At 30.2% G+C, this 14,144-nt stretch overlaps 1 protein-coding gene across 1 annotated transcript in view; it reads left to right on the plus strand.

Annotated features, from left to right (window-relative positions):
* Positions 1-14,144, plus strand: part of LOC140450152 (sensory neuron membrane protein 1-like) — a 436,941-nt gene that overhangs the window by 219,307 nt on the left and 203,490 nt on the right. Inside the window, exons 3-4 of the mRNA XM_072543598.1 lie at positions 5,451-5,595; positions 8,303-8,572. Coding sequence (XP_072399699.1) covers positions 5,451-5,595; positions 8,303-8,572 — 415 coding nt within the window. The remainder of the gene's footprint in view (positions 1-5,450; positions 5,596-8,302; positions 8,573-14,144) is intronic.

Consider the following 14,144-nt stretch of genomic DNA (forward strand, 5'->3'; position numbering starts at 1 on the left):
CTAATATACAAGACAATTATAAAGCCTGTCTGGAGTTATGGAATATAACTCTGAGGTTCAGCTTCTAAGTCCAACATCAAAAAATTGGAAAAAATCCAGTTCAAAGTGGACCGCATTATTACCAACGCTCCATAGTATATCTCAAATTGCAATATTGCGAAAGACCTTAAAATAATGACGGTTTAAGGTGAAATTGGTAGTTATTTCAAAAACTATGCCCTACGCTTAAGCAGACTCCCAAACGTCTTAGCAGCGATATTAGTAACCAATCCAATTGCCAGACGCATCGTTCATAATGACGTTTATAATAACAGATACTATAGAGTAAAGTGGTTATAGAGTGAAGTAAAGTGTAGTAAATATTATATAATATTCGCTAAAATAACAGTTTTAGTTTAATAAAATTGTCTAAAATTAAAAAAAAAAACGTATCAGTGGATTGTTCCTTAATTGAACTTTGATCAGATAAAAGGCATATATCGAGCACAGTTTAATTTAATCTTGCCCAAGTACTTTCGATCCCTAGATCATCTTCAGGGGCATTTCGTCAATTGCGGCCTATCCGACAAGAATAAAATGTCATAAACATATAAATGTACATCACACTACACTACAAAAGGACAAACAAACACTTTAAATTTATTTAAGAAAGGCTACATTACTTGCAGACGCCGGAGACAGAATACTGTCATCATGGGAAAAAATCATGTCCAGGATCAGAGAATGGGGCGTTAGGGAGTACCTGGTCAACGTAATTGACAGATAATTAAATGGCAGGTCTATAAGAGAAAAATATACCAGCATCAGTTTGTCGCACTGTATTCCGCAGGGTTCAGTACTAGGTCGCATGCTGTAAAATGTCCTGTACGACGGGGTGTTGATCTCGCACTGGTTGCGAAGGCAAGTTAGAAAACGGGCATGGCTAATGCGGCTAACACTGCCCTGTACCGTATTAGTAGGTGGTGTTTAACTATATATTACTAAACCGAACATAGCCGTTAGACATGTGGTGTCAACTGTCAAGGTTAATGTCAACTATAAAAATATCATCTGTTAGAATATAAGTTTGTATTTAGGTTCCAATAAACGATTATAAAGCTTATCCAATTATTAAAATATCCTAATATATGTGGATACATTAATTTTAAACATGGCGCAGTCATTTCATTTATAAATCTATTGTTGATGTACAGACAGACCATAAACCAATTATATCTATTAAGGCAAAACCTATATGTAAAATTAGATCTGTGAGATTACAACGATTAAGGTTGAAACTTCTGAAGTATTCCTTGAATACATTATATGTTTCAGGTAAAAATATCCATTTGGCAGACATGTTGTTACGTGCTAGTTTAAAAGTGCAGGAACACGACCCTGAAATGATTGAAATGGTACATTCTGTGAGCAAACATCTACCAATGAGTATTGAGAAACGATCTGAATGAAGAGAATTCACGAGTAAGGATGAAACACTTTCAAAAAATTTTGACTACTACTTCAATGGATGACCAAAAGAGAATCTGCTACCAGCAAATTGCAAACAATACTATAAGCTAAGAGACAGCATCTTTGGCATCTTTGTTGAAGCTGGTATAGTCTTCCTTGAGGACAGAATTATAGTTCCTACAGCTCTGAGAAAGAATTACATGACAATAATGCATAAGGGACATCTAGGTATAAGCAAAACCATAAATAAGGCAAGAAAAATATTTTATTGGCCCCACCTTAATGACAACATCACAACATTCATAAAAGAATGTAGGACATGTGAAAAGTACTTACCCAAGAATTTCAAGGAGCCCATGTTACCTCATTCTGTACCTAAGTTACGATTTAATAAAGTTGCCTCTGATATAAAGAGTCTGGTTGTCGGAAGGACTAAGGTTCGGAATACACATTTAAAAGACGGTAGAGAAGGCGAACCGAAATCGAAAGGCGTTGATACAGCTAATGCCAAACATTGAAGGCTCAGGTAGCACCAAAAGGAGGGTGCTAAATGGAGTTTTTCAGTCTGTGGTAACCTACGCTGCCCCCGTGTGGTGTATCGAACTGAACACTGCAAAATACGCTAAGCTGATGGAGACTTAGCAAAGACGTATGCTCCTTAGGCAATCTAACGCATACAGGACGATTTCAAATGAGGCTCTATTCGCTCCGTACGTGACTGACGCGACACCTACCGCCTTCATCTGACTATTTTGGACCTACCAATTTTCAGGTTAAACATATGACATATGTTTGACATTGTTAAATACAGGCGAAATTGACAATTATTAATAATTAACTTTTTAATTATATTTTTTCAGTTTATGTACAAAATAAATGTAGTATTAAAAACTGGGTTTCTCAAAATTCATCATAATATATCTTTTTAACCCCAAACGGAAAAGAAAAGGAAAAATCTAGTACTGGCAAATCAAGTTTTTCACGTGAAAGAGCATATAATTAAAAACAGTAATAGTAAAAGGTATGATATAAAAGCTAAGTCATCAGGCACTCTGCAGTTAGCTTGAAGCCTTATAAAATATCATTTAAGGTAAATTTTTTAAATATTTCCTATTTCAATTGCATAAAAATGAGGTTATGTGATATTTACTTTTTCATATTATTAGCACGGATCCATCTTTTTCTTTTCTCTTATTTATATGTAATCTTTGGGAACCTATAAAATCTACACTTACTATTTTTGCTATTATTAGCACAATCTGGCCTAGTATCCTACTGGGCCGAAAGATGTACAAAAAAGATTTCCCTCACCGTTGCCTGTCAGAATTCAATGGATACGTTTTTAGGCTCGTACTGGAATTTGGCAATATGGCAATTATATAAAAAAAAAGAATAAGAAGATTAAAACAGATAAGAAGAATAAGAAGTTAAAGAATATCAGAAAATCCACAATTTAAGTATTGAATAACCAATACACAAATAAGACGGTCTGAATTAGAGTACTGCATTTACAACTTCTACTTAAACGTAACAAATTTTTCAAAAATAAAAACAAAAATCTTAGGACACGTAAATAAATTTGGACGGTATTACGCATTACTAGACCAAGCGCCATTTCCATTTTCTCCAATTGTGGATTATGGCGCATTCTGGTGGGAAATAGCATAAACTATCTACAGAATAAATAAAAATAAATTAAGATACCTTTTCTTCGTGTTACAAATTGAGCAGAACCTTCGTTAATCATTTCTGCCGGATCGATCATTCAAATATAGAACTTCACATCTTAATTTGAATAGCCATTAAATATCCCCAAAATGTTCCATTTCCAATGGATACTGCATGTTTACTCCTTCTTCCCGCAGTTCTGTGTAGTGTCCACAAAAATTTCATTCGAGCGCCCTATTCTTATCTTGCCACTGTATCTGCTCCTGGTTTTTTCCATTATACTCATTCATACTAGGCCAGCTATCTGTCCATTCCCAATAACACCTTACCTTAATACAAAATTTTTCTTCCACGCTCATCCAATTTGTCCATTGTCACTTTATTCTATCCGCGTCATATTGTTAAAACGTTATGTCCAACTTGCCGAATTCATCTAGATTAACTTTCAGAATTTCGAGAATGAATGGCTCAATTGCTTTTGTAACGTCTCCAGATACACTTTACCAGTTAAGTAAGCATTAAGAAAAACAGGCCCAACCATATAGTTTCCCAAAATAACTGCCCAAACATTTACTTTTTCTGGAAATTGAGTATATTTTTCACGAAAGACGTAAGGATTTGTGTCACTCCAATGTGTTTTAATATTTTCATTGCCTAATCTGCCTGTTGGTTAATTTGGACATATGTTTAAAGATTTCTAGGCTTCGGTCGGGTCATCATCTGAAAATTAGTGCACAATTTTTAATTTGTATAAATGAAACTTGGCTTTAGCTATCATTCAGTATGCTCTCCTTTGATTAATTTCACAAATCAGATAGATGCAACTTGGGCTGTAGAAGAAGTACGGTTCACTACTACCAATTCTGCAATAATGTTGATTTTTTTGTCATCATTAATTGTTGGTCGACCAGATCGTTTGGCATCTTGAACACTAGCTGTTTCTTCAAACTTTCGAAAAGCTACCCCAGCTACTCAAACACGGAAAGCCAGCGAATGTGTCATTCTATGTTCACTAGTCCAGTTAAATGCTGCAAAAAGTGCCACCTAGTTTGGTAGTCTTAAACGAAAACGACTATCGTTTTCTGTCTTTTCGAGCTGTACAAAATGTGTAAAAGATTTACAAATTTCAGTAAGAACTTTGCTACAGCTTTTGTGAATTTAGAATATTTAGATATTTAGAATTTTTAGGATTTTAGAATTTTATATGTAGAATATTTAGAATATTCACATTTAACGAGGTTGTAAGAAGTTCGTTACGGAGAATTTTTCAATAAATTTTTTAGGAAAAATTTGCCGCCATACTTAAAACTTATAAGTACATAATTTGAAAAAATGAGTATATAATGATGTTGTCTTTTTTTACTTTAAAGAGGCTTTTGATAGAAATCAGATTTTTTTCGAAGAAACGTGAAAAGATATTCATTTGTGCCATAATTATTTAAGAACTATACGATGTTTGCGAAGAGACGATTGCAATATCATATATTTGGACGAATCGTAGGATAATGTTGGCCAATATTTTAATTGCGAATGATGCGATACCACTATACAAATTAAGGGCTAGGCTTTCCTCTATGGTTTAAATACTGACTTAAAAGTATCTATCAAACAAGGTGTACGATATGTTTTATTGTTTGCAGGTTTTTTAGGAGGTTTACTTCCTGTCACGCAGCATGTTTTATGGCAAGGAAAAATGATGAAGACTATCACGATGAAATGGATGCCGCATATTTTAAGTCGTGGTTTAAAAAGACGTTTATACCAAATTTACCAGATAATGTTTGCAGGAATATCAATGTATTGGACAATTTATCGTATAACTCCCGCAAAGAGAGATAATCTAACAATTCCTGGAATAAAGCTGCAGTAAATAAATGGTTACTGGAAAAAGAAATTTTTTTCAAGGAGTGCTATCTTAAACCGAGGTATAAGGAGCAGCGCTTGCTTTTAAAGATCAATACGAAAAGTATGATCTTATGTTTCTATTGGAAGGCTGCTTCCGTGCCTTTGCGAATTAAATCTTCTAGAAATGGCGCAGAACAAACTTAAGCAACAATATGTAGCTACCCATAATACCACTTTAAAAACGAAGAGATGCGTCACTTGATCGAAGACGGTTTTGCATATGTAACAAGCAAAATTGGAGCAATTAAGTAACTTTTGTCGTTGAGAACATAATGGAGCGGAAAAGTTAGGGCTACTAAAGACATTATACAATCGCTGAAATCGTTGTATTAAGTTAAAAGGAGACTATATTAAATACAATAAAAAAATTCTTATCAGACCATCTAGTATATTTAACTTTCAATTATATTTATACTTATTACTTTTAGGGTTTATAAATGGAAAGGCGAGATCGAATGGACTACACCTGACGAAATAGCTTATAATGCCTATACACGTTTTGAATTTGATAAAGAAGCTTCTGGAGTTTATTCTGATGAAACTGTGGTGACAATTTTAAACTCTATGTACTATGTACGTATCTATTTTTTAATTAACTACAATTGTAAAATTGTAACTGCTTTATTTAACTTTTTTTTCGACCTTTTTACTTATTTTTGTGTGAAAAAAATGCTACAAACTAAATTTGGATACAATATTTCAAGGTAAAAAGATTTATTATTACATAGTAATATTTAGGACTAAAGACATTCAGATACTAAATGCAGGACAATTATTTCATATAGTAAAAGATCTATAAACCTTCGCAATGATGATCGCCAACGTCGGACAATTCTGATATAGCACGTGAAGAAGAAGTAATATTTACATTTTATAAAAAACTATGCATAAATTAGTTATTTTTTTAAAAATAGACAAAATGATTGCTGATGACTTTATTGATGAATAAAGTGATGGAATCGAAGAAAGCTGGGCATATAAAGTCAAATATCTTAACCTTTAGATGAGGAAGTTCTGGGCGAAAGAAAAATAAAAATAAATCGTTTCCAAGGATAATAACTCCATAGGTTTGCACAAAAGTAAAGGAACAATCAAAATAAAAAAAGCTTACCTGAAATACATATCAACCAAGACAAAAGAAGTATACGATAATTATAAGACAGTAAGACAAGGAACAATTACACCAATTGTAAAAAAATAAAAAAATATTACAGAAAATGTTTTTTAAAATAAATGGGGCTTAATTTTTATGGTCTACAAAAGAAAATATAAAGGTTTGTAGCAAGAGGTCAAATAATTTAGCGAATGGAGGTGAAGGAACTAATATACCCGAAACATATAGAAAAGAATACATGCTATCTTAAGAAGCTATATATAATAAAACAACAAACAACGCTAGAGGAAACACCAAAAAGAAAAAATTTCAGTCAGAACAGATAAACAACATATTTATCAAATAGACATAGACCTCGAAATCATTAAGCTTTATGGTTTTTAATTTAATCATGGATGAATTAATTTAAAGTGTTAATAAAGTAAGAGGATACAGAATGGAAAACAAAGAAGTAAAATACTTTGTTAAGCAGACGAAGCAATATTGGTAGAATTAAACGGACATTTGTTCAACAAATTAGGATGGCGATATTGCTACCATTTAGAGCGTACTAAGTCTTGTAACTACTTCCAATCCGAAGGACCACCCACTGGCATGGGAAATAAGAACACAAGCAGTTCAAACAAATAATTTAATAATTGAATGTTACTACAACTAAGTTAATATCTAGCCAAAGTTTTAGCGCAAGTTGAAATTGAAATAGCCCCGATCACTGTCTATACACTGGTCTACGACACACTACAAACACTGACACAGCTTAAATATTACTACTAACTATCACTTCAACTAAGGACGTTTTCTTATATATGAATAAACTTGATAACTAAATGAGCGTTTAGCTTTTAACTCTAAGCTATGTAACGATAACTACAATGCGCGAGATAAAACTCTAAAAACAAGAAGCGACCCGCTCAGCTGGGATACAATTTGATACTGATTACGCGATAGTCTAAAAACTCTTAAACCAAAAATGCATCGAATTATATCGAATTCGAAGCTAAAAACTAACTAAAATGCGAGCGGCCAGCTAAGCTGGGGTACAATATTATACTGACTTAAAATTTCGATTTTCAATACCTGACTATTGCAAGGGATTTTCGAGAGGCGGGGGACAACTCCGATAGTTCTATACAGAGGTAGGTAAAAACCGACCTTTTGAATTCTTGTCTAACAGAGAAAATTTTTGGAATTGGTTGGAGAAAGTTAATCTACGGGTAAACATATCTTTTAAATACATTTTCGGCTTTCATGAGAATTTACCTAGGTAGAAGTTAAGAATTGTAAGTTAATTGCTACCAGTGGCGTAGCAACACTTGGATACATGTCTTACAGAAATTTATCCAAATATTGATAGCTCAAGATGAAAATAGGCTATAAAGACTAGTCCACAGATTTAAAATACGAGCAAAAGAATTTAATATTTATCTAACCTCGGAAAATAACTAGGAATCGATGACATTAGTATTAAAAAAATAATGGAAATAAAATACCTTGGAAATACACTATCTAGGTATGAAGACCTGAAAAAAGAAGTGAGAGATCAAGTACAAAAAGCAAATAGACTGACATGATGTCTCACTAACACTATATGGCCAAACAGACATATTAACACTGAAATGAAGTAAACAATATATAAAGTCAGTGTAAGACCAATAATAACACACGCATCAGAAGCATCATAGCCATAATATGAACACTAGTGGAAACGGCGGTGATGAGGGTTCTGAGAAGAATTATAAGAAATACGTTGAGAGATGGAAAGCGGGGTGAAGACGTTAGAGGAACATGTAACGTACAGTGTATAAACGAGTGTACACCCAACATAAGAATGGAATAACCAAATAAGTACCTTGGGCGAGACCCGTGTGGTCAAAATAGTATGAGATAAATAACCAATCGGTAGAAGGAGTATCGAACCACTGCGCAAAAATGGAGTGACAACGATTCCTAAAGGTATTAATCCGCCAATGAATTAGCAGAATTTATTATGAAGAGAAAAAAGTAGAATAAGGATAAAATGAAACAGAGTAAGTATTAGTTAGAATAAAGTGCAGATGTTACGATATATTCATAATAATGAGAAATAAATAATGTAAAATTAAAAAGTTAAATAAACCAACTATGGTAAAGATAATTAATCTACTAATATTTATTTTTTTGTTTCAGAGTGTACTCTTGAAGATTGAAGAAACACAACCTGAAGCTATGTCCTTAATAGAACCAGCTCTGCCGTCTATTTTTGGCGAAAACGATGGAATGTTTACTAAAGTCAAAGTAAAAGACTACCTTTTTGAAGGATTAAAGTTTTGTGAAAATGAAGGAAAAAGTAGTGGCTTTGCAGCTGTTATGTTCTGTAAACAGGTGATTGGGAAACTTTCAGAATCTAAAAATTTGAGACTGGAGAATAAAACGGTGTTATTTGCCAATCTATATTACGTAAGTATAATAATATTATATATACAGTCCTTGTTTATTGATTTTTAACTGGAGAAGAAACGTAGAATAGTTTAAATTTATATTTACCAAATCAAGATATAAATTAAATTGGATATACATAAATAATATATGGCAAAATATAATAAGTATAGTTTAAATGATAAAGATTGTAATTTAAAATATGCATAATAAAATAACATTCACGAACAGGCCTTAAAACAAGAATTATTATTTTGCAAGTCTTCTTGTAGTTTGATTTAGTATATCAACTAAATGTTCAAGATATTTTTCGTCATAATAATAGTACAAGCTAAGGCTATACTTTTCTAAATTTTAGTTCATAAGATCATAAATTTAAACACAAAATGCATGTATGCATTTGTATACAAGTAACTATGAGTAAAGTAGATAATGAAGCAAAAACAGTCGTTCCTAGCTATTCAGCTAGGAAGGACTGTTTTTAGGGAAAATAAAGAGTAATATAGCTAGTTTCTAGCTATATTACTCTTTAAACTTTAATAATTTTCCCTATACTCTTTGCATTGTCAAGTATTTTGTATACTCTATCTATTCCTGATATTGACAGATTTTGCTTCATCTAAGTATATATCTCTTATGTTTGTTCTTAGAATCTTTTGATTACTGCAGTTAATTCCAGTTTTTTCATAACACTACAAGCTCATCAGTAAATGCTAAATACTACGGTGCATATAAAATTCTCTAGTATGTTCTCACTTAAGCGATCCTTGGTATATTTTTATTTTTTATTAATGTTAAGAGCAAAGACTTAATGATTTCCAGATATTTTGGACTTCCTATTTTGGATTTTTTTTGTATATCTAGTTTACTGGTATTTTTCTGAAGCTATTTTCTTGTGGCATCATAATATAATTTACAAATTCCCAATTTTTATTGAAAATAAGCCACTATTTTAATTTAAAATTTAATCTGACGTTTTGGTATTTCCACTTCGGAAATATTTCTTAAAATTCAAGGCATTAATACACTAAACCATTTTTTTAATAAAATTTATTTAACTTATCAATGTTTTGTATTGTGAGAAAACCATTTTTTTAAGAAAATTTATTTAACTTATCAATATTTTGTATTGTGAGAACGATTTCCGAAGTGCCAAATTAACGTCAACGAACGTTAAATTAAAATTTTAAAGTAAAATTGTGGCTTATTCCCAATGTTAAAAATTGAGTTAACCAAACGAAAAAGATCTTGAAAGAATCTTAGATAAGAAAAGTACAAACATAAGGTGGGGGATCTTAAACAGACGGTTATTCTTTAACATCAAAATATGAATGTTGTACGTCAAAAGAAACTGTAGAAATCAAAGATACTAATAAAAAAATTTACTGATCTATAATTTCACTATAAGATAAATGAAATGAAGTCAGGAAAATATTTGTATATTATAAATGAGTTGTCAATTAAACAGTAAAAAAATTAAATTAAAATGTAAAATACTGAACTCCTTACTCTTAGTAAATTTAGAAATAATAGTATAATATTAAACTTTTTTTATTTAGAATTACCGCATCAACCATTAAAGATTATTAGCGGGTTTTAGATATTTTACAGTAACAAAATATACGAATTAGAAATTAAATTACAAATAATAAATTATAAATTACAAAAAATATACATAAGATGATAGGGAAATGTCCCAAAAGAATGTAAAGAATAATTGTAGTGAATATTTAAGGAATGGAAATTGTAAGCAGATGGATGCCTACGAGGTGGAGTGCGTAAAATTGGAAGCAAGGTATAATGAGTACATAATGAAGAATAATTTTATTTGTAAAGAAGAAGATGTGATAAAAGTTAATTGCCCCGAAGAATATAAATCAATAGTCGTTTCCATATTGCAGCAACACAAGGGACTTGTCAATAAAGAAAATAGAATTGCAGAAAATTATATCCATAGTATAAAAGTTAAAGAAGAAAAAGATTTTAAAACAAAATCATACCCAATAGCATATAAATACAGAGAAGAAGTAAACAGAACGATTAATAATATGTTAGAAGATGGAATCATTGAGAAGGCAGATACACGTTTTATAAACCCTATAGTAGTAGTACGTAAAAGATCAGGTGAAATCAGGTTATGTTTGGATGCAAGGAATATTAACAAGATTACTGAAAAGCAATTTGAAGCACCAATGAGTATAGATGGAATACTAGGAAGAATTACAGGAATGTCATTTTTTACTAAAATCGATTTAGAGCATAGTTTCTGGTTAATACCTCTAGAAAGAAAAAGTAAACAGTATACAGGATTTCAGATAGATGGAGTAGTATATCAATTCAAAGTAGTACCATTTTTACTTCAATCATCTTGCACTGCTCTATGTAGATGTCTTCATGATATTCTGGATCAATATGAACATTTTGTAATTCACTACATTGATATATTAATTTTTTCTAAAACGGCTGAAGATCATGAGAAACATCTAAAAATTATAATCAACCGATTAGACAAAGTTGGACTAAAATTAAGTCAAGAAAAATGTACATTTTTTCAAAAAGAAGTAATATATCTAGGTTATAAACTTAACACTAAGGGAATCGAAATGGATCCAGAACGGACAGAAGTCATTCAGGAATATAAAACACCACACAATTTAAGAACTTTAAGAGGATTCATTGGAATAATTAATTATTATAAAAGGATGATACCAGATCTAAGTATAAAAGGAATTCCATTACTTGAACTGCTGAGGAAAGGTGTAAGATGGAAATGGGATCAGAGAAGAGAACTAGCATTCCAAGAAATCAAAAACATTTTTCTGTCAAATTTAAAAATATACCATCCTGACTACACAAAACCATTCATATTAAGAACAGATGCATCCATAGAGAGATTTTCAGGGGTATTATTACAAATACATGATGGGGTCGAATACCCAATACAATTCATTTCAAGAATTACAAAGCCAGATGAAAAGGGTTACTCAGTTTCAGAATTAGAACTAGCAAGTATTATACACTGTGTCACAAAATTAAGATTTTATTTGTTGGGTAATTAATTTACTATAGAAACAGATCACCAAGCTTTAACATCTATATTAAATAACAAATATGGAAACAGTAGAGTTCACCGGTGGAGTCTAATACTGAGTGAATATAGCTTTGAAATCAAATACATTTCTGGAAAATCCAACATAGTGGCAGATGCTTTATCAAGGTTAGAAAATACATCACAAAAAGGAGACAAAGTGTTAATTCGTCCACTTAGAAAAAATAATGTTTCTTATACTTTTAACACTTATAATAAAAACACTAGCAGTTTACCGATAGATCCATTTCATTTTGATTTGGTTTTCATTGTTGTGAATCAATTTGACATCATCCAAATGGAAATTGTTTGTGCCCTAAAAATCATAATTTGGGGTTAGATACAGAATTGATTGTATAAATGTCTTTCTAAAGATAATAATGAAAAGTGTAAAACTTACCAATTTATATTGATGAAAGTTATTTTGAACGGAAAGATGGAAACTAAATTGAAGGAATTCCTAGATTTTGTCCATAACACAATATAGACGCATAGATTATCTTTATTCATTGTAAAATGTAAACACAAAAACTTCCATTTGACATGACAGTTTGACATAGACAGACAACAGGGATGTATTTAATAGAACAATTTTTAAATAAAGAAATTAAATTATTTAATTTATTATATTTACTAAGGTATGTGAATAAGAAAATTAATATTTAAAAAAATAATAAGTAAATTATTTATTTTAAAATTAATTTTGGGGTATTGAAATGATATGAATATAGGAGAAAGAAAAATAGTGTTTAAAAAATTAATTTATAAGTTATATACTAGATAATATTAGATATAAAAAGTATTTGGTTATTTTAATAAGTTATATACTATAAAATATATTTATGTAAGGGCATTATTAAGAAATTAGCATATAATAAGTGTAAAAAGTTTTTTTTTAAATTATAATATTGTAAATATATTTAAGTGAGCCATGTGCATAGGCAACCAAAAATACTCTGAAAATGACATTCAAGTGATGGTTGCGAATATAAAGTGGGGTTATTTGTTATTTAAAATGTTTAGTTTACATATAGTTACGGATTTGAGGTAGTGTAATTTATTAATTTAGGTTGTTTAAATTACATATAAGTTTATATTCTGATCTAAAAAGCCTAAATGTCAACAAAATTCTCGATAGAAAAGTAAAGAATTCTCTAGAATACATAATTTAACCTTTGTTTACGGTAGAACTTTCTCGAATATAGTTATGTCTGTGGATCGAAGATATACTTTTTCGAGAACAATCATATATAGAACAATTCGAATATGATTTCTTGCCAGATGGTTCTGGAAAAATGAAAAGATATAAATACTCGGTGATTTGGATTCAAGATGTTCAGTCAGCCGGCCAGTCAATCAGCAAGCGGTCGGACAGTTACTATGAAGTCAGTATAAGGTCAGACAGTTAGTTACAGTTAGTGAAGTCAGTTGTTCAGTAAGTTCAAGATTAATCAGTCAGAATTAGGAAGAAAGTATAAAGTATGCAATAATCAGTGATTTACTATTAAAATGTGATAGTATTGGAAAGTATATTAGAAGAATATTATTGAAGATTAAAAATTATGTTACGTATAAATGGTGATTGGATATTGGTATATTAAAAAGAAGAATAAATATAAATGCTATTAAGAAGAAAAATATTTTAAATTGTTGGAAGCTGATAATTGGAAAAAGGAATTTCACAAAAACAAGGATAACCGAGGCTGAGAACGAAGACATTGAGTGGTGATGAAAATATTTATTTTGGAGAAAGTTTCAATTAGGCATTCAGTGACAGAAAGGTACAAAATTTTGTTAATATAATTTAGTTAGTGTCATAACAATTTCGATCTTAAAGATAGTTTGTTTCAAATTTACATTGTCTATATTATTTAATTAGTTTTATAAGAATTTCAATTAAAAAATAGTTTATTTTAAATTTACATTGGCTATGTTAAATATGTGTGTGTTTCATAATATATATAATAAAGATAATTTTAAAAAGTGCTTACAAACTAATTCTTTGAGAACCGCGATAAAAACCCTATATATATATATATATATATATATATATATATATATATATATATATATATATATATATATATATATATATATATATATATATATAAACCACTCATTGCTCATTAAAACATCATTCACAAACAATACATCATCACAATATATATATATATATATATATATATATATATATATATATATATATATATATATATATATATATTGTTATGATGTATTTGTTTGTTTGAATGATGAGCAATGAGTATTTTAATAATATAGGGTTTTTATCGCGGTTCTCAAAGAATTAGTTTGTAAGTACTTTTTTAAATTATCTTTATTATAACTATTATGAAACACACATATATATCTAACCTAGCCAATGTAAATTTAAAATAAACTATCTTTAAATTGATACTCTTATAAAACTAATTAAATTCTATAGACAATGTAAAATTTAAAGAAACTATCTTCAAAATTGAAACTGTTATGACACTAACTAAATTA

The sequence above is a fragment of the Diabrotica undecimpunctata genome, chromosome 9, assembly GCF_040954645.1.
Source record: "Diabrotica undecimpunctata isolate CICGRU chromosome 9, icDiaUnde3, whole genome shotgun sequence".
NCBI lineage: Eukaryota > Metazoa > Arthropoda > Insecta > Coleoptera > Chrysomelidae > Diabrotica > Diabrotica undecimpunctata.